This window comes from Parasteatoda tepidariorum, chromosome 8 (assembly GCF_982258835.1).
Source record: "Parasteatoda tepidariorum strain Cologne lab strain chromosome 8, Ptep-v5.0, whole genome shotgun sequence".
Lineage (NCBI taxonomy): Eukaryota > Metazoa > Arthropoda > Arachnida > Araneae > Theridiidae > Parasteatoda > Parasteatoda tepidariorum.
Genome location: NC_141762.1, coordinates 42,448,634 through 42,470,645, shown reverse-complemented (window position 1 = coordinate 42,470,645; position 22,012 = coordinate 42,448,634). Strand labels below are relative to the sequence as shown.

Here is a 22,012-nt window from a genome sequence, read left to right as displayed (position 1 = left end):
TAATAAGTAGGTAGGTACTTTATTTACGTCGTACTAGATCTGCACCATGGGCTATTGGCGACGATCTGGGAAACATCCCTGGGATGATCCGAAGACTTGCCACCGTAATTTTGATCTTCTGCAAAGGAGATGGCTCTCCTGCTTTGGTAGCCTGACAATATGCGCACGAAATCGACCACTGTGCGGCGAAACAGTTAAGCGAAAACCGATAACGCACACCCTCCATCCCTACGCAGGCTGATCAAAGTGGTCACCCACTCGCTTACTGACCGCAACCAGTGATGCTTGACTTCAGTGTTCAACTGGGAACATTGTCTTTACGATCGGTCCACTGCGGGACTACCTCATTACTAGAAACAATAACTTCAAGAAGGTTTAAAATGGAAATTTTATAACATATTTAGTTGCTATATTTACTGCGGTGATTAAGAATGATTTATACATCTCTTTTTTACAGTACTTTCTTTAAAAAAATATCATCATGGTAGGAAATACACCCTTAATGGATCCGAACCACTTTGAATTTGCTGATGATCTTTGCCTCGTTGATTGTTACTCTTCCAGAATTGCAATATATATATATATATATATATATATATATATATATATATATATATATATATATATATATATATGTAATATAGAATTTCTCATGCGAGTCTTTCTATATTAACTGGTAAGCTTAAAACATATGTTTCGTATCAAGTTTAAGATGTAGAAGTCGATCTCTCACAAAGAGCCATAAAAAGTCAAGATGAATCAGATAAGGCCAGATAAAAGATTATTTTCTGAAGTTAATGGGCTATAATTCGTCGATGAAGATAGTCCCAGAAAGTTCCCACCGTCAGAGTGGCGAGATACTTTTAGCGAATCAAAACCTTTAAATTTTATAAATTGAATGACGTTTCATTGAATAAGAAGATGCTTGCAACCACGCCCTCTCAGAATCTCACTTTAAAAGCTCAGGACAGGCCAAATTGCGTATTTTTTCCACATTTTCAATGGCTAGATAAAGCTGGGCCAATTCCAAACAATCCCTGAAAAGGGGGAAACCTGATGTAACTATCCCACTCATAATGTTTGCAATACTCCATCTAACGAAATAAAATACCTTTTTAGCAGAAGCCGCCTAAGTCTCTTCAATTATCTAGCCTTTAAAGACGTAACATGACAAGCCGGCAGTGGCATGTAATTTGTTTGGGAATAATGACCCCAGATATAAACAGCAAAGAACATATCCATCGTTTTACTTCAACGAAAAGATTAGAGAAATATATAGTACCTTCCGAAAAAGAAGATGAAAAGAAACAACAAATATGTCAACAAGTTCCGATGCATGGGGTGAAAAAGCTGAATTCCGTATAGTTCCCACCGGAAAAGAAGTAAATAGAATAATATGCTAGTGGATCGTCAAATCAACAAAAAAAAGTAACTTTATCGCCTGCGAAAGTCGAAATACAACCATAGAAAAAGATTATGTCACAATAAATATTCATTCTAAAGTTCACCACCGCATCTGGATCAGTCAAAGAATCATCAAAAGCCATATGGAGAATTTCAACTCCGAAGAATCCCCAACCCCCCAAAAGAAGAAATGATATTACATCTTTTTACAGTACGGTAATAAAACGGCGTTCTTCATCTAGGTGTCGACATCTAAAAGAACACTTGCATCGAAATCATGGAAAACATCTGGATAAAGAATAGGTACTTCCAACTGCTCAAAATCAAATATAAACACTTTTGTGAACACTATCTTCAAAACTCTAGAAGTAGTAAAAGTATTCCGCGTGTCTTCACGTAAAATGTTTAAGTCAAACCTTTTAATTTATAAGTATAAACTTGCTATGACAACTAAACACGCCATTCTTCAAAATGGGTAAGTTATTTTTATGAAAAATATTCAATTTCTATAAGAATTTTCATTTAGTTTTAAAAAGAAGTAAATTTGTTTCTTATTATTTAATTGAATATTATGTATAAGTATTTCGTGAAATTATGCTCTTCATTAAAGTTAATTTTAAGAATAAAAAAAAAAAAAAATGTGATAAATTGCAAGAAATGAAAATTCTAAGCATAATGAGCTAAAATGGTTCAAAATATTGAGATATATTATATTAATATTCTTTTATTGTTTGCATTATTTATTTTGTCATTATTATTACTTGTATTATTGTTTACAAAATTTTTGAAAAAGTTTACATATGAAAATAAGAAAGAAGAAAAAATTCATGAGTGTAAAATCAATGATAATCATGAAAATATTAAAAGTAATTGTGGAATATATAGGGAGCCGAATTCGGTTAATTCTAAAAGTATACGAACTTCTAATAATTTTAAAAATACTGAAATTTGTGCCAATGTAGAAAAAAATAATTCAAATGTAACTCAAAATGTAAATATTGAATTTAGAATAGATTTTTCAGATTTTGAAACAGTTGTTCCACCTTTTAAAGGCAAAAAACACGAAAATGTTAATTGGTGGTTCGAAGTATTTGAAGATCAGGCTAAATTTTTTAATTTATCTCCTTTACATAAATTTGTATATGCAAAAAGGTGTTTACGCGAAAATGCGTTGATACTTCTTCGTAGCCATCCTAATATTAATTCGTTTTCTCAATTGAAAGAATTATTAATCGGTGAATTTCTGGTTACCTATAACTCAGCCGAAATTCATGAAATTTTGAGAAATAGGAAAAAGCTTACTCATGAATCAGTGCAAGAATATTTTTTAAAATTAAAAGAAATTGCAATTCAAAATAATGTTGATGAGCAATCTTTAATGAAATATTGTATTGAGGGCATACCCGATACAGTAGACAATAAAACTATATTATATGGGTCAACTAATTTAAATGATTTTAAAAATAAACTAAGAATATATGACCAAATGTGCATAGATAGAGAAAAAAATAAAATACATAATAATTACGTACGTTACAATACGCCTAAATTACAAAAACAAAAGGAGGCTAAACTGCATTTAAGTGATTATAAAAATGATGAAAATCAGGCGATACATGAGATGCGAGATTTGCCGCCCAGACCGTGTAAATTTTGCGAAAAAATAGGCATACGAAAAGCATATCATTGGGGGCAATTCTGTTCAAATAATCCGGCTATAACTAAAAATAAAGCTGGAACATCAAAGACCAATAAGTATCAATTACTTGTGTCAGGATACATAGAAGGTGAACAATCCGTACAAAAGGATAAAAAAGAAAAGAAAGATAACTCGAGTTGCATGAAAAAATTGATGTTAAACTTGGATACGGGATCAACAATAAATTTGATACCCGAGCATATTGTATTGAAATTGAATGTTCCTGTTAGAAGTTGTAAAGGGATAAATGTTATCCAAACAAAAGGCAAATTAACACTTGCAAAAAAGTGTACTCTTAATTTAAAAATTGGTAATATGGTTAGATCGACTGAGTTTCTAGTACTAAACAACGATCTATGCCATATTAGGGGTACAATCTTTATGTGATTTTCACATCGTTATAAATTGTGTAAAGCAAATTGTTACCCAGAGAAACAGAAAATTGATCACTTTCTCTCCTCTGGAAAATCGCGACTTGACTTTACAAATGATAACTGAAAATCCAATGCAAATAAGTGTTAGTAACAGTAAACAAAAAGAGAATGAAACTGTGAAAGAGAACATTAAACAAACAATTTCAGAAATAAATGTGACAAATAACGTAAACGAAAATAGTCGTTGTACGGAAAAGAGAAAAGAAAAAGTTAAAAAAGATCTAAAGATTTCGAATGTTTCTGAGATAAATTCTCGTAATGGAAACGAAATTTATCAGAACATCATCCACGAAAAAACGGAATCGATAGAAAATGTGAAAAATTCTGAATTACTCAGAATTCTAAGGGAATATGAGGACATATTTGCTAAGAATAAATATGATGTAGGCAAAGTTAGAATAGAACCACAACGGGTGAGGTTGACTTCGGATTTACCGATCTCTTTAAGGCCATATAAAACATCTCCGAAACAACAGGAAGAAATCGATAACCAAATTCAGGAGTTATTAAAACATAATATAATAAAAGAAAGTTCTTCTCCATAGTCTGCGCCAGTAACATTAGTATTTAAAAAGGAGGAAAATAAAAAAACGCGTTTGTGTGTAGATTTTAGAAAATTAAATCAGGTGACGAAGTCGGACGCTGAACCGTTACCTCTCATGGAATCTCTAATTGATAAATTAGCTCAAAGTTCTTATTATTCATCTATAGCCCTGATTTCTGGTTATTGGCATTTACAAATCCACCCAGAAGACACAGAAAAATTAGCATTTGCAACACACAATGGATTATATGAATGATTACGTTTACCTTTTGGTTGGAAAAACGCCCCAAGCATTTTTCAAAGAACTATTCGTAGAATCCTTACTAAACATAAAATTAAATTCGCTGCAAATTATTTTGACGATATAATTATTTTTTCAAACAGCTATTCCGAACATTTAGATCATATTAAACAAATTTTTGATATATGTAGACAAGAAAATATTAAATTAAAATTTTCTAAATGTTCCTTTTTAAAACAAAAAATTGACTTATTGGGGTATGAAATAACAAACGGCACTGTTACACCAAATAATAGTAATATTGAAGTTATTAAAAAATTAAAACCTCCCACAAATGTAAAATCCTTGCAAAGATTTCTAGGATCCATTAATGTTTATAATAAATTTATAGATAAATATGCATCTATTAGAGCTCCACTAAATAATTTGTTAAAAAAGGATAATAAATGGATATGGACAGATGATTGTCAAAAATCTTTTGAAGCTCTTAAATCCGCTTTAACTAGTAGACCAATATTAAAAATATTTAATCCTTCTCATGATTGTCATATTTTTGTTGATGCCAGTACAAATGGTATTGGTGCTGTACTTAAACAATGTGATGAATCTGATGTTCTGTATCCCGTAGCGTTCCACTCCCGCTCATTAAAAGATTATGAAAAGAACTATTTTATCACTGAGCTGTAATGTCTCGCTATTGTGGACACTTTAAATAAATTTCATCACTACCTTTTTGGAAAGAAATTTACAATACATACGGACCATGCAGCCCTTCTTTGGCTTAAAAATGTTAAAAATCTTAAAGGGAGATTATTTCGCTGGTCCTTACATCTTACTATGTATGATTACGTTGTAAAATATACAAAAGGTAGTACAAATATAGAAGCAGATATGCTTTCGAGAGAAATACCAGATTCAAATGTAAATGTAAACAATCATGGAAGTCAAGTATCACATCTTTTGCAATTAAATGAAATTATAGAGCCTCAAAAATGTGACAATTTAACTGGAAAATTTGTAGAAATTAATGATGTATTATGCCTTCGTAAAAAAGGATTTACTAAAATTGTAGTACCTTTTTCATTACGCTTAAAATTACTCAAAATTGCTCATGAAAAATTTGGACATCCTGGTATTCAAAAAACGATTAATTTATTAACTCCGGTATATTATTGGCAAAACATTACTTCGGATATAACTAAATTTATTAAGCATTGTCACACATGTCAATTAAATAAGAAGCCCCGACAAAAAAGATTTGGGCTTTTACAATCAATGCCTTCTGTTGATAAACCATTTGATTTACTTGCAATTGATAGTGTTGGTGGTCTTAATCATTATAATTCAACAAAAAAATATTTGACCTTAATTATTGATCATATGACAAGATATATATGAGCATTCGCTTCAAAATCTATTACAACAGAAACTTATACCACTTTTCTCCATCAAATCTTTCAAAATCAAATACCTGCAAAGCTCTTAAGTGATAGAAATGCAGCTTTTACATCTTCGCATTTCAAAAAATTTCTTAAGCATCATAAAGTTAAACAACTTTTAACTACAGCCCATAGGCCTGAAACTAATGGCAAAGTAGAGAGATTAGGACAAACAATCATCACGCGTTTAAAATGCAAAATTAATGAAAATTCTTCCAGGATACCGTGGCCTAAATTATTAAAAGAAGTGGTTCAGGAATATAATTTAACTCCTCACTCAGTTACGGAATTCCCGCCGGCATATTTATTAAATGGCATAGTTCCATATGAAAATCCTTTAAAAGAGGATATTTATCCTCCACTTGGAGAAGCTAGGAAAATAGCTATCGAAAACACAAAAAGGTACCACGAGAAAAATAAAGTTTATTACGATTCTAGATTTGTAGATATAAACTTTTCACCAGGTGATACAGTCATGTATGAAGAGTTTAAATATCCTAACACTAGAAAACTCTCGCCAACTTTTAGTGGTCCGTATATCACCAGTCAAAAGATGTCTGATGTAAATTACGAAATAAATAAAAAGAATAGTCATACTAAAGAAAAAACAGAAATTGTACATGTTTCTAAACTAAGAAAATATTACGAACCAGAGAAATTAAAGCTAAATCATGAATAAAATTTATTAAATGAAAAATATAAATGTTAACGAGAAAAACAAATATATGATTTGTCTTGCAGTATACAAATTTAAAAATATGAAATTGTCATGGACATGGTTCATTTGAACATGTTACACCTTTTTCACGGAAGATCTGACCCCTTAAAATTTTGTGTTTACCCTAATCCAAAATAAATATGGGATGAAATTTCTCATATGATCTAGCCAAAAAATAAATAATATTTTTCATTGTTGTGTAGTTTGAGATAGGATCTTCCGTATCAATATTGCTGAGATACAGGATTGTTCTCCGTCTTTGGGAGACTACAATTTTGTATCCAGTAGCAAGCCCTTAACGATACTAGAATATAAATTCTAGAGTAACGACACATTTGTGTCCTTTTCTTATTTCTTTCATTCACTTTAAAAAAATATGTGAATAATGAAATTCTGTTTATGTGTTTTTTAGTTTATTATTTCTAATTTGTTTTCTTTATATTTACTTAAAAAAGAAAAAAAAATTTCACTTATATCATTTTGTGGTGTTATTAAACAGAATTTTTCGTAGAAAAAAATATTTAAAAAGATAAGAGACTATAAATTTTTTTGTTTATGTTTTTGCTATATGTTTATGTGTGCATAAATTTTGATACATTACCTATAGAAGATAAGTTGATGTAAACATTACATAACGTTACACTTAATAGCTATGCATGTTTTCTTGTACACAGCTTTTACTTTACATTTGTTATTTTTGTTTTGCTTAAGGATTTTTATTTGATAATTTAATGTGTTTTCTTATAATTTTATTGAAAATTCTGATGGAAGGGGTTGCAAGTAATTAACCATAATTTTTCTAAATTTAATAATGAAATAAAATTTTTTTGGAGAGGGGGGATGTAATATAGAATTTCTCATGCAAGTCTTTCTATATTAACTGGTCAGCTTAAAACATATGTTTCGTATCAAGTTTAAGATGCAGAAGTCGGTCTCTCACAAAGAGCCATAAAAAGTCAAGATGAATCAGGCAATGCCAGATAAAAGATTATTTTCTGAAGTTAATGGGCTATAATTCGTCGATGAAGATAGTCCCAGAAAGTTCCCACCGTCAGAGTGGCGAGATACTTTTAGCGAATCAAAACCTTTAAATTTTATAAATTGAATGACGTTTCATTGAGATAAGAAGATGCTTGCAACCACGCCCTCTCAGAATCTCACTTTAAAAGCTCAGGACAGGCCAAATTGCGTGTTTTTTCCACATTTTCAATGGCTAGATAAAGCTGGGCCAATTCCAAACAATCCCTGAAAAGGGGGAAACCTGATGTAACTATCCCACTCATAATGTTTGCAATACTCCATCTAACGAAATAAAATACCTTTTTAGCAGAAGCCGCCTAAGTCTCTTCAATTATCTAGCCTTTAAAGACGTAACACGACATATATACACAGTCCAGTCACATTAATGTGACCACCTGTCAAAAGCCAGAATAACCACCTTTGGCTGAGCAGACCGCTACGAAACGTGCAGGAAGAAAGTCAATTAGGTTTCTGAAAGTGTTCACTGGGATGTTGAGCCATACCGACTCCAGTGCCGTGGCCAGCTGCGCTAGATTACGCGGTTGAGGATCTATGGCCCGAACAACCCGTTCGAGGTGGTCCCACAGATTCTCGATTGGGTTCAAATCCGGTGAGTTTGCTGGCCAGGGGAGTACGGTAAATTCATCTTGGTGCTCTTCGAACCACGCACATGCACTGCGAGCTGTATGACACCTCGCATTGTCCTGGTGGAAGATGCCATCATTCTGAGGAAAAATCATTTGCATGTAGGGGTGGACATGGTCCGCAAGGACAGATATGTACTTAGACTGATTAATCGTGCCTTCTACAATGATGAGTGCACCCAGTGAATGCCAGGAAAACATTCCCCAAACCATCTTCCTGCCTGCAGCCTTCCGTCAATTGTTGCAGGGTGTTTGCTTGTAATAGTTTGCGGGTGTTTGCTTGCAGGGTGTTTGCTTGCCCTTTTGGACGTCGGATAAATCGCTACATTTCTGCATTGCGCTAACGAATGAAATGCTTTTCGATGCCCTAGGACATCCAATATATACACTACACTGTAATGTGCTGCCACCTGCACTCTGTGAGTGGTTATTTCACGTTGACGTCGAAAGTAGGTGGTGGTCACATTAATGTGACTGGACTGTATATATATATATATATATATATATATATATATATATATATATATATATATATATATATATATATATATATATATATATATATATATAACGTCGTTGCCGAGTGGAAGGATTAAAACAGGTCATAGGTCGGGAAGGAGGGTACAAAATTTATTTATTGATTATTAGACAAGAGCAGTCATGAGAGTGAGAGAAAGTGCACATGAAAAGTTGCGCTCCTTGGTTATATGTTAGAGAAAATCTTGCAAAGTAAAATCCGTAAAATGTCTTAATTTAGGGAAAGAGGGAAATCTTAGTAGTTGCTATTGGTTTATGAAATAGATCGAATGTTTCCCACACAGAGCAAAGGGAAATATGTCCTGCTTTTAATTAAATGCATACTTGAGCCAAAAATAGATTTAAGAACAGGATGTGGCTTTTTAAAAGTGTGAAAAAGTATTTCGATTAGAATAATTAATTAGGATGAAGTTTGATAGCAAAGAAACGAACATAAAAAGATTAATTGAAGCTTTTTATGTTACATCCCCCTTCGCCAAAAATGCTCAATTACAATCTAAAAATTTTAAAATTATCCATTTGCAAAATCTTCCCTCTGATAGAAGCACAATTAAAATTTCCAAATTTGTAATGTTAACATTATATAAAAGTAAAATGAATTATAAAAAATACGCATTTGTGCACATGGTAAATTTTAGCACAATTAAAAATCTGTAGTAGCATCATCAGCAAATTTAAAATTTTCATTTTCAACAGTTTTTTTGACTGAAAGAAGTATTCTTTACAATAACACAATTTAAGTTAACTCTTCAATCATGATGACAAAAATTTTTAAACATTTGTTAGAAATGCGTAATTTAAAATGTAAAACACAAAACTCAAAAAGCAGTTTTACAGGAAAAATTTAATCTGAAATTAGATTTGAGTATTGTTTAACTTGTCTGGAAAAAAAATGACACAGTGGTTGTTATTGTGAAGTCCAAGATTTCAGTATTGTATTCATTTCACATTATTTATTATTTACCTTTAATATTTACCACTTTAATAGCAAAATATCCACTAAAATTTTTAATTTTATTTTACTTATTTTTTTTTTATGTCCAAAATTTGCCTTCTGTAACAATTTTGCTTTTCCTCTCTCTTATTATTCTTTCGACTTTCTTTTTCTCTCTTATTTTTCTATCTATTTTCTATATTTATTTCTACTTTTTCTTTATTGGTATTTTTATTGCAATTATTAACCCGGATTTCAGGAAATATGTAAAGACAAATTGCTTTTATAATCAGAAAAGGTGATCAGTCTTCTCAGATTTTGCATTACAACCTGTTTAACACAATCGCTAATTGAAATCCAAAACAAACTTTCAAATTTAATATGGTATTAAGGTAAATCAGTTTTTAATTTTTGACTGATCTAGCTATTTTCCTTATTTTTAATCTGAAGTACACGTTTGGTTAATTTGCAAATTACCTTTAATTTCTTTTTTTTTCTTTTTTTTTAATTATTTATATCTTTCTTTCTTTCTTTCTTTTTTTTTTTTTTTTGGACATAATTTTTTTTTTTTTTTTTTTTTTTTTCAAAAATTTTAGTTTGGACATTTTTTAAAGTAATTTTTGTGCAGAAATCTTAATTGATAATTTAATTTCTCACAATTGTTTGGGAATTCAAATATTTTCATTTCTATTTCTAACGTGTTTTTGAAGTGAATTTGGTTACTAAATTTTTCAATTTGTGTTTGATCATTTTCCTATCTGAATGCTGGAATTAAAGTTCAGAAATAAAGAAACGATTTTTTTATGGAAATTACTGAGCTAGAACAGAGCTATGAACTAATTACCAACGTTGGACTAAAGCATTAATGTCTGGTTGTACTTCAATTTAAATTCTAACAACAAGTATCTTATTCATTTTTCCAAACTATTTGTATTAGTTTTAACATTTCTTGATTTAACCTTTGCCACACCGTAATTGCATTTGTATCTTAAAATTGAATTTCAATAATTATTGCAGCTGCATTACGAAGAGAAAAAAATTTAAATGGCATTTTCATCTTACCCCTACACACTATAGTAAAACAGAAATATAAATTCTACTAACCAAAAAATCTTAGAAGCAGTAACACATTAAACAATAAATATGAAAATAATTTCTCGAAACATTTCTTATGACAATCAATTCACTGAAAATAAAAATTTCAAGGAAAAAAATTTTCAACAGTAAATACGATCAATATATAAAAAGTAGTTTCACTTTGAAACATCAAATATGGGAAAAAATTAAAATCATAATCATTTAAGAAATTGTTTTATGAGAATTGTAAAAAAAAATTAACTCAAAGGATACGTGAAAAAGTTCGAATTAGCCCAAGAAGATATTTTGAAAACTGCAACATCAAAGATGAAAGTGCGTTGAAATTCCATGAACACAATTCCAAAAGCAAAGACGAGAGCTGCTAGGGAAAAAATTTGTTTCTTCGTTAAGATGAATCGTAAATTAACACTGAATGGAGAAATTGAAGTTTATTTTTTTTTGCCTTCTGAGTAGGTGGGAGGGAATGTCGAACATCTAAGGAGACCATCGTAAACCATTCCGGGGTGTGAAAACAATTCATCGACGATAAAATCCAGCTCAGCACTGAGAAAGAGGCATAACAAAACTTTCTGTAAGTCACTTGTAAAGGAAAGGGATGGGATTTCAATAAAAACATTTTAATTATCAGGAGTTCGATGCAGTTTTTCTTTTTAGTCCAAGGAAAGAAATTGAAGCTCAGCTTTCTAGTAGTCTCAGGAACGTAGACAAAACATGCAGCATAGACATATGGAAAACCGATGATCGTTTAGTTCCACAGTGCGTAGGTATCATTTATAATAAACTAAAAGTTTGATGATTGAAGAGTTTATTTTTTGTTGAAGCTACTGGGTGAATTATTATTTGCCATTGGTTGAAGAAGAATTTGACTACTTATTTACCAACTGTTCATTTGAATAAATGATTTGAAGTTATTCCGTTTTTTTGATGTACCCTCTTCCGAAGTTGATTTATTTATTTTCAAATGAGATATTAAATATCTTTAATGTACAGTCCGCAAAAAAAAAGATATCACCCTGAATAACTTTCGTTCTAATGATCGGATTTTCACGAACTAAAAGTCAATCTTAATGGTTCCCGGGGGTGACCTCAAATATGCTAATTAATTAGTGCTAACTATTAATTAAGTTACGAAGTCAGACACGAAAACGTACTTTCTCTGAATAAACATACATTTTTTTTTACATATTTGGAATCTAGACACTTGAATTAGGGGGGTGTCCGCGCATGCGCGTACTGTTACGAGCGCTTTGCGAGCAGATGATGTTTTCATGTTTAAGAGAACGGCAGCTTTCTCTTTGCGGGATTTTTCCCCAATATCTACTTTTACTTTTCTATGTCATGTTTGTGTCTAAATAAACTAATGAAAAGACACATGGTCCGTCATTTATTTACAGTTTAATTTACGAATAACTTTCATCATCTCTCGATATCTCTAATATCTTGAACATAAGTGGTCCGTCGAGCCGGAGACGCACCAACAAAGCCTATGGAGAAATTAAATCGTTCGAAGGGAGCTATCAAATGCTCGATAACGAAATTTGAAACCTTTATGCAAGAACATTCTGAAACAGATCTATCGGATATATCAGTAAGTGAACTAGAAGTGAAATTGAAAAAAGTTGAAACGCTCCAAAGTCGCCTTTACCATATCCGTGAACAATACTATGACTTACCGAACTTTAATGAGATTCCAGACGTCGAAAATGACTTGGATGATACTGAATCAAGACTGGAAAATTTGGAGGTAAAATTCAGACTATTTATTGATTCAATTAAGAATGTAAACTGCTCTAATGTTTTTGCATCAGAATGTTCGGAAACAAAAACTGAATCAAAAGTAAAGGTTAAGTTACCCGAAATACCACTTCCTGTTTTTACTGGAAAGTATGAAGAGTGGTCTAATTTCAAAACTCAATTTGAATATGTAATTTCAAACAATGAACAGTTAAATGATGCCCAAAAACTGTATTATTTGCGCGCTTCTTTAAGTGCCGAAGCTAAACAACTAGAAAGTGCTGATGATTCATTTGAATCCTTATTTACAGCACTAACAGAGAGATTCGAAAATCATAGAATGCTAGTTGACACTCATTTAACTGCTATAATTAATTATGAGAAAATTCAACATGAATCTTCAAAGGAATTAAGAAAATTCTTAGACTGTGTAAACAAAAACTTACGAGCATTAAAGGTCTTAAAATATGAGCAAAATAATCTTTCGGAAGCATTCCTAATAAATATTATCCTTCAAAAATTGGATAGGGAAACACGAAAATTATTCGAATACACAACTAAGAAAACAGAATATCCGAAATTCACAGAATTAATGTCATTTCTAGAAAGCAGAAGTTCAACTCTAGAAAGTGTAAATCAATGTTTGTCTGTCAAACCTTCTAACAAACACTCCCCTTATATAAATAAATCCAAAACTTTTGTGCTGAATTCAAATGATAAATCAAAACAAAAAACATGTGTTTTGTGTAAAAATGGGCATCCTTTAAATAAATGTTCAAAGTTTCTTTCAATGAATGTTTCAGAAAGATATGAATACGTAAAACAAAATAAACTTTGTTTTAACTGTTTTAAAAATCATCATGTGAAATTATGCTCTTCCAAATATAACTGTTTTTATTGCCCGTTACGTCATAACACACTTTTACATCGAAATGAGGAGATCAAACCTCAAAGTGAAAGTGAAACTTTAACTAATAGTGGCGCCTCTCCACCGTTTGATTCATCGGTTGTTTTGACTGGCAAGGACATTCAAGTGTCGCCGGACAGTTCAGAAACTAAACATTTCCAAACTCTGAGTAATGTAATGAAAGAGAAAAAATCTGTATTATTAAGTACGTGTTATATTTTCATTAAGGATTCTTACGGGATGCGCTACAAATTGCGCGCTGTTTTAGATAGCGGGAGTAATGTAAATATTTTGATGAATGAATGTGCTGATAAATTGGGTTTGATAAGACAAACGATTAACGTACCTGTAATGGGATTAAATGGAGCTACTCATAATATAAAAAATAAAACGAATACTGTTATTTCTAATGCAGATGAAACTTTCAAAGAAGGTTTAGAATTTTTGATTGTTCCTAAAATTACTGGGTTTATACCATCAACTCAATTAGATGTATCAAATATTGAATTACCTCCTTTTATAGATTTTGCTGACCCTACATTTTTTAAACCAGGAAAAATTCATGCTTTAATTGGGGCAGAACTGTTCTATAAGATTTTAAAACAAACTTCACATAAGGTTAATGATAAACTTATTTTGCAAGATTCTGTTTTTGGATGGATACCAACAGGTGTTCTTGATGAAGTAATGCCGTCTAATGTTCATGCTCAGTGTCATTTAATTCGGGATTTTGAAGAATTAAACAATAATATAAAACAATTTTGGGAGTTAGAAGCTATCGGCATTAAACACGAAGATCCAAAACTTTCGGAAGAAGATAAGGCGCAAGCAATTTTCGACAAAACTGTCAGGTTTATTGACAATCGTTACGAGGTTCAATTACCTTGGAAAAGGGATAATAAAGAACTAAAGGATAATTTTAATATTGCAAAACAACGTTTGGAGGGGTTACAAAGAAAGTTTTTCCGAAATCCTGAATTGTATTTTCAATATTCTGAAATTATTAAGGATTATTTAAATCAGGGTATTATAGAGCCAGTAAAAGGAAACGAACCTATTTCAAATAAGCCCATTTATTATCTACCTCACCATGCAGTTTGCAAGGAGGATAAACTCACAACCAAAGTTCGTATAGTGTTTGACGCAAGCTCACATGATAGTAACGAGTTATCACTCAATGACTGTTTATGGCCTGGCCCAAATTTAAACCCCCTTCTGTTTGACATTTTAGTCCAGTTTAGACTAAATGAAATAGCCTTTACATCTGATATTGAGAAGGCTTTTTTACAAATATCCCTTGCTGAAAAGGATTGCGATGCAGTTCGCTTTCTGTGGTTTAATGAAGATTACAAATCACTTGGGAATTTAAAAACATTTAAGTTTAAGCGCGTTCTTTTTGGAGTGAACGCTTCACCATTTCTGTTATCAGCCACGATCAAACACCACATTGAGGGGTTTAGAGATGAATATCCGAAAACTGTTCAACTACTTGACCATTACATTTATGTTGATGATTTCATCTCAGGCGAAGATACCTTGCAAGAAGCTCTTGCAGTTTCTCTGAATGCTAAGAAAATTATGTCTGAAGCAAGAATGACTCTCCGAAAATGGGTTACGAATGATATAACTCTAAAGAAATGCTGGAAGGAAGAAGGTTTCGATATTCAAGAGGAATATGCAACCATTAGCTTGGGGAGTAACTTGACGAAGGTGTTAGGAATGGCGTGGAAAACAGAAGAGGATTGCCTTACCTTGGAAGTAAAGGGTCTCCTGGAATTTATTTCCTCTCCTGAAAACTCGAAGCGTCGCCTCTTACAAGCAGTTGGTAAAATTTTTGACCCATTAGGAATGCTAACACCATTTACCATTCGTGTCAAATGTTTATTTCAAGAGCTGTGGATGAAGAAGGTACCGTGGGATGGCCAGTTACCACCTGATGTTCACAAACAATGGCTAAAATGGTGTAAAGAACTACCGATTTTAGCAGAATTGAAAATTCCAAGAAAGATTCTAGGCTGCACAAATCAAGAAATAGTCGTAGAAATACACGCCTTCTCCGACGCCAGCAAGTCAGCATATGGCGCTGCAGTTTATTTACGAGTAAGAAGAGAACAGGAAGTAGAAGTCAACCTCATAGCTTCCAAGAGCCGAGTAGCTCCGATAAAGGAGATAACTTTACCGAGATTAGAGCTTCTTGGAGCTTTACTAAGTGCAAGGCTAACTAATAAGATAAAACACATTCTGGATAAGAAAACTCCATCTGCAGTTTACTTCTGGACTGATTCGAAAATTGTTGTTTATTGGATTAGAGGCTCCACCAAGCGATGGAAGCAGTTCGTGGCAAATCGTGTTTCAGAAATTAAGAGACTCACAGATTCATCTTCTTGGCATCATTGTTCAAGTAAGAACAATCCCGCTGATCTCTTGTCTAGAGGTGCTAGTGTCCAGTCCATTATAGAGAATTCCATGTGGTTCAAGGGACCTGATTTCCTAACAAACACTGACTTAATGATCACTGACGACAATGTTGATGGTCCTGAACCAGACTATCTTTGTGAAATGAAAAAGGACTATGCGCAACACAAAGAAACACCTAGTGACTCAAAAATAACTCTATCTATTACTAACTGTTCCAGCTTATTGAATACATTATTTCAAATTAGTAATAAGTTCATTAAAATTGTGCGTGTTCTTAGTTATCTTTTCAGGTTCTCCAATAACTGCAAACACCCTGGGAATAAAGTAATAGGACCTTTAACCTCGGATGACTTAAGGCATGCAGAGATGTTCTTAATCAAGGAAACTCAAGGGATTGAATTTAAAGATGACATCAAATGTCTCCTTAAAAATGCTACTGTTCCTACATCCAGTAAGATTAAAGGTTTATCCCCTTTTATAGATCAGGAAGGTATTATTAGAGTTGGAGGTAGGTTAATTAATTCTTCTTTAAGTTATAGTAGTAAACATCCAATCTTGTTACCCTCTAACTGTAAGTTGACAAAATTGATCATTCAATACTATCACGAAAAATATCTGCATTCTGGACCTCAGGCCTTGCTATTTCAATTAAGACAAAGGTATTGGCCTTTAAACGGTCGAAATTTGTGTAGGAAACTAACACATGACTGTTTTACATGTTTTAAGGCAAATCCTCAAATATGTAATCAAAAAATGGGTGACCTTCCAAAAGAAAGAATTAATCCAGATTTCACATTTAATTCTGTTGGGATTGATCTATGCGGCCCCTTTTTCATTAAAAATAAAAACCAAAGGAAGGGTCCTCTAGCCAAAATTTATGTTTGTATATTTATTTGTCTAGTAACAAAGGCGATCCATTTGGAAATTCTATCGGATCTCACTTCAGAGTCAATGATTGCAACAATTAAGCGCTTTATAGCAAGGCGAGGAAAATGTTCAAAAATCTTTTCGGATAATGCGACCAATTTCGTTGGCGCAAATAAAGAACTACGAGAATTTCGTAACAAAATGCTTAAACAAGAAACTTTTACTAAATTTTTCTCGGAAGAGAACATTGAATGGAAATTCATTCCTCCTAGAGCCCCAAATTTCGGTGGATTGTGGGAAGCGGGAGTGAAATCCATCAAATATTACCTTAAACGTGTTGTAAGCAACTCTAATTTTACCTATGAAGAATTCTTTACTGTATTAGTTCAGGTTGAAGCAATGCTCAACTCACGTCCCTTGACTCCTCTCTCCTCTAATATAGAGGATCTAAACATTTTAACACCGGGACATTTTCTTGTAGGAAGATCTCTTACTTCAATTGTAGAACCTACTCTAGTAAATATCTCTGAAAACAGATTAAATTTATGGCAGAAAACTACGAAGGCAATACAGTTGATTTGGAAAAATTGGCATAAATCTTATTTAAGTACTTTGCAACAACGCACTAAGTGGATGTTTTCTAAACAAAATGTAAAAATTGGGAATATGGTTATCTTAAGGGAGGAAAATGTACCCACTTCTAAATGGATTTTAGGTCGCATTATTCAAACTTATCCTGGTAAGGATAATAACATTCGCGTTGTAGACGTCAGAACAAAAACTGGCGTATTTAAACGACCAATATCCAAATTATGTGTACTGCCTTTAGAAGAATGAAACAAAACTCTTAACAATTCCTAATTCATCTTTATATATTGTTTCTTGCTATGCTAATTGTTTACTTTATATACTATGCAATTCCAATGTTTGTATTATGTTAGTTTGCAAATTGTAGAAAATTGTGTTTTGTAGAACTTCCAGTCAATTGTGCTTATTATGTCAAAATATTGAATGTTTCACATTGCAATGGCGGGCGGCATGTCCGCGCATGCGCGTACTGTTACGAGCGCTTTGCGAGCAGATGATGTTTTCATGTTTAAGAGAACGGCAGCTTTCTCTTTGCGGGATTTTTCCCCAATATCTACTTTTACTTTTCTATGTCATGTTTGTGTCTAAATAAACTAATGAAAAGACACATGGTCCGTCATTTATTTACAGTTTAATTTACGAATAACTTTCATCATCTCTCGATATCTCTAATATCTTGAACAGGGGGGTAGACAAAATTTTGAAAAAATTGGGTCGTAAATTGGGTAGCAATAAAGGTTTATATATTTGGCGATAGTCCAGAAAACCGCCAAAAAAAGTCGCCAGCGCAAATGAATATTTTACGATAACCCATTGATTATTCAAAAGCTTAATGCTTAATTTTACTAGGTTGCTAGGCAACCTAGTAAAAGAACTCTGAATGTAAAAAAAAAATGAAATAATGTTCTGTGATTGCTGGGAGAGGTTTAATTAATTGTTAATAGAAAATATCTCGAAGTTTCTAGGCGATAGACAATTTTTAAGCTGATTTCTGTCCAAAAAGCAAAAAAAAAATTTAAATCTCCTTTGAAAAGAAAATTTGAATTGATTTATAAATTATTTATGATTTTTTAAGTTTTTAGAATTAAAATACATGAACTTTTTATCTGATATTATTTAGATATGTTGTTTTTGCTATATTTATTCGAGGATTTCTTCTAAAATCAAATTGACATAACTTATTATAGCTATATACAAAATTTTAGGGATAATCATTTTCGCAGATTTAATCGAGTCTTCTAGGCAAGAAAGTTTGAAGAAACAAAAAGTGCTTGAAAAACAAAATGTAGATTGTATAGTAATTCTAATACACATTCACAAGGTTTTCTGTAACTTACGATATTTCTTTTTTCTATAACTCAAGGAATTTCTGAATGTTTAGTGGCATTTTAAAAACATTGAAACATGTTATATTTAAGAATAAGATATTGAAATAATATGTTGCATATTGTATGATTCATTGTTTAAAAAATCGCTTCATTCTGCTAGATATTTAGGTTACATGGTTTTCTCTGGATAAAGATGATTAGCAAATAGCATCCATATATTTCGATTCATTCTGAAACCTACGTTCGCAAATTCACCATAAAATGTCGCACAGCATATTCTTCAATTACGATAAGCTACATTTACCCCCGAATACTGCTACAATGATTATTTTTGTTTTCTTATATATATCTGATACTCTCTTTTTAAGCAGAGATCTTAAGATATGAATTAAGAAATGGGGACACAAAAACCTAAAAGATAAAATATTTAATTTCATTAACTCAACATATCTGGTCTCAAAATTTTAATTTTTAAGTTAAATATAACTTTTACAGTATTGATGCTATTACGTTTTTAAAGACCACATAAATCCTGTTAAAATATAGAAATGCTTATGTTTACTTTAACGAGCGTAAAATCCTCATCAAAATAATGATCAAGACTCAAATGTAAAACGGTATAATTGATGATAAAAACTCACCAGGCCTCAAAAAATATGAAGAGGGAAGTAAAAGTCGACATGTTTCGAGCGTTCAAATATAATCGCCCATTCTCAAAACTTGTCAAGCTTGAATAACTTGTGACTTTTATTATTGGACACTCAAAACATTTCTATTTTTATTATCATCTATTATTTTTTAAATCAATGACGTTTTTATATTTTCAATTCAGTTTCTTAGGATTATCTATTTAGTTACGCAACATATTAAATTATTTCACTCGATATTAAAATAAGTTTTACATAAGCTATAGGCACAGGTTCTTTGATTGAAAAAAATAATAATTCACTACTTTGTAAAAAAATCAATGAATTTTTTTTGTTTTTTTTTTTTTGTTGCTGCAAGCCTTAAATTTCAAAAGTCGAATGTGAAAATGGAATGTCCCCTAGCACCAGGAATCGAAATTAAATAGTTTCAAGGACAACTATTTCAAAAAAGTTTGCGTTTCCGTCCTACTCGAAGTTGTTTGAAAGGGTATTTTTTATATATCGATTCCAAAGTTTATTCTACATATATTTTAGGGTATACTTTCGGAGTATTTTGATCGAGTTTATTTTTACACCCTTATTTGCTTAAAATTATTAAATAATTTGCTTAAAATAAAATATTCAAGCTGCGTGATTTAATGCATTAATAGTATAATAGTAAACGGGGCTTCCATCGCATATCCTTAACCTTGATACCGCTATCATTAAATAAATGGAATAAGCTTAGATAAATAATAAAATTGTTTTCTCGTTGTAATTTTCAAGGAAATATGTTTCGATCAAACAGATTTCATTCTGGAAATAGCGAAATTATTGAGTAGGTCCCTTGGAGCAATATCATTCTTATCCTCTTTTGACGAAATATAGGAAAAATTGGTTTTCTCAATTTCTGAAAAAAGTATGTTAGCCTTCTTGCCACGTTTTTTTTATTTTTAATCAAAATAAGATCGGAAATTGCGTATTTTTTATTGCATTTTTTCTAAAAAATCAGATGGTTCTAAAATTGGCACGGCTTCGGAATCTTCTTACAAATTTCAATTTTTATTATTTCCTGCTCAACAAAATAAGGCATTTCTCCTGATAACAAATTATACTACAATAATATCTTGGGAATCGTGCTAAAGAAAACAATTAAACAAAATAGTTTAGCATATTATCCGGAAAAAAATCTACATGTATATAACAATAATGTAATACAATAATAAAGAAAGAGTAAAAGATATAATGAAATAATTATTGAATCACGCGTGGTCAGATAATTAAAAATTTAATTTCACAACTAAGATGTTAGGACGACATTTAAGATACTGAGATATTTTAAGACGCTTAAAAATTTTGGTTACGTATTCGACAGCTTTTTATGTTCGGTATCTTTAGACTCTTTGTAGTGACTTCTAAAGCATCAACACTATTTTAGATAATCTATGTTGAAGTCACAAGAAACAAAACAAAAAATAAGACTATCAATGATTTATATTCCTTTTTCGAAAAAAATAGTATGCTTAGTAAATAATCAGCTGTTTTGCATTAAATAATTGTAAACAGTGGAATGTTTTTAATTTCTTAACAAGATTTTATTCTTAGCTAGCAGACAATAATTCTTTAAAAAAAAACTTGACTATAATTTAAAAAGGAACTTCACTTTAAAGAAAACCTAAATTAAAGTACTAAAAAATTGATAAGTATATTAATGAAGAAATAATAAACGTAGTAGGGTAAAGAATAAGATTTTTAAAAATGTTAAAATTTAATTAAATAGTTGGTAAAATAGTTTTGCGAAACACTTCCGGACAGTTGATTAAAAAATTATATAACGATATATAAGATGTTGAGAAATTTGGGATGATGTGAAGTATGCTTAAATATGTTTACTACGTATTTATAAAAAATATTTATAAAAAATATTAAATATTTTTTGATAAATTGATAAATATTTTATACCAAATCTATTCATACGTATGTATATTATTGAAATTGTATCAGTTATTGAGATGAAAAAACTGAAAACTAAAAAATAATCACATTAAATAAGCACAATCTGGTGTATAATCATATTCTATCAGAAGCATGCTTTTATAAAACTCGACATTCGTTGAATAAAATGTTTTTTATTCAATAAGATGTTTTATTCAAATTTCTTTACTAAATTACAAATAGAATTTTAGACTATTAAAAAAGAAACATCGTATTTTATAGTTTTAAAAAAATAAAAATAAAAAGATTTGCAAACGATTATTAGCGAAAAAAATATGAATGAAATTTTCGCTACGCTCGCTAAGTTAAGTTCCTCGTAAGTTTATCACATTTTAATATTTATCGCCCCACTTAATCATTTCTTCATTGTCGCCAAATTATTTTTTTTAAATAATTAATTTTAATTTTTCTCATCTTCTAATAAATAAAAACAGTTGAAACTTTAGATTTTTCAATTGAAAAATATATTGATTAAAATGGTATAAAAAAATTCATACCTTATAATTCAACTTTTTTTCATCCTCACTTTAATTAAATAATAAAAAATAATAAATAATTATTAAAAATTATTTTTTTCATGAAATTATCTTTGGGTAAATGAGTTTTATGAGTGGGTGCAATTTTTTTTCGAATTGCTTCATTAGTTTTTAAAATATGACTGAAAACGCAAAAAGCGAAATTAACATTAAGGGGCCCGAACTTTGAATCGCTCTCCTGACCAAACTATGGGGACCACATTTCCCAGATTGCGGCTACACCCTATATTTTGAAAATGAAAAATCCAAATATGTAAAAAAAAATGTATGTTTATTCAGAGAAAGTACGTTTTTGTGTCTG

General features: G+C 31.1%; 1 protein-coding gene across 1 annotated transcript; it reads left to right on the top strand.

The window, feature by feature from the left end:
- The first annotated feature begins 12,261 nt into the window (after nt 1-12,261).
- On the top strand, nt 12,262-17,475 carry LOC147806105 (uncharacterized). Its single transcript, XM_087149534.1, has one exon. It carries the CDS (start codon nt 12,262-12,264, stop codon nt 17,473-17,475), a length of 5,214 nt encoding a protein of 1,737 aa, XP_087005660.1.
- Nucleotides 17,476-22,012: the final 4,537 nt, after the last annotated feature.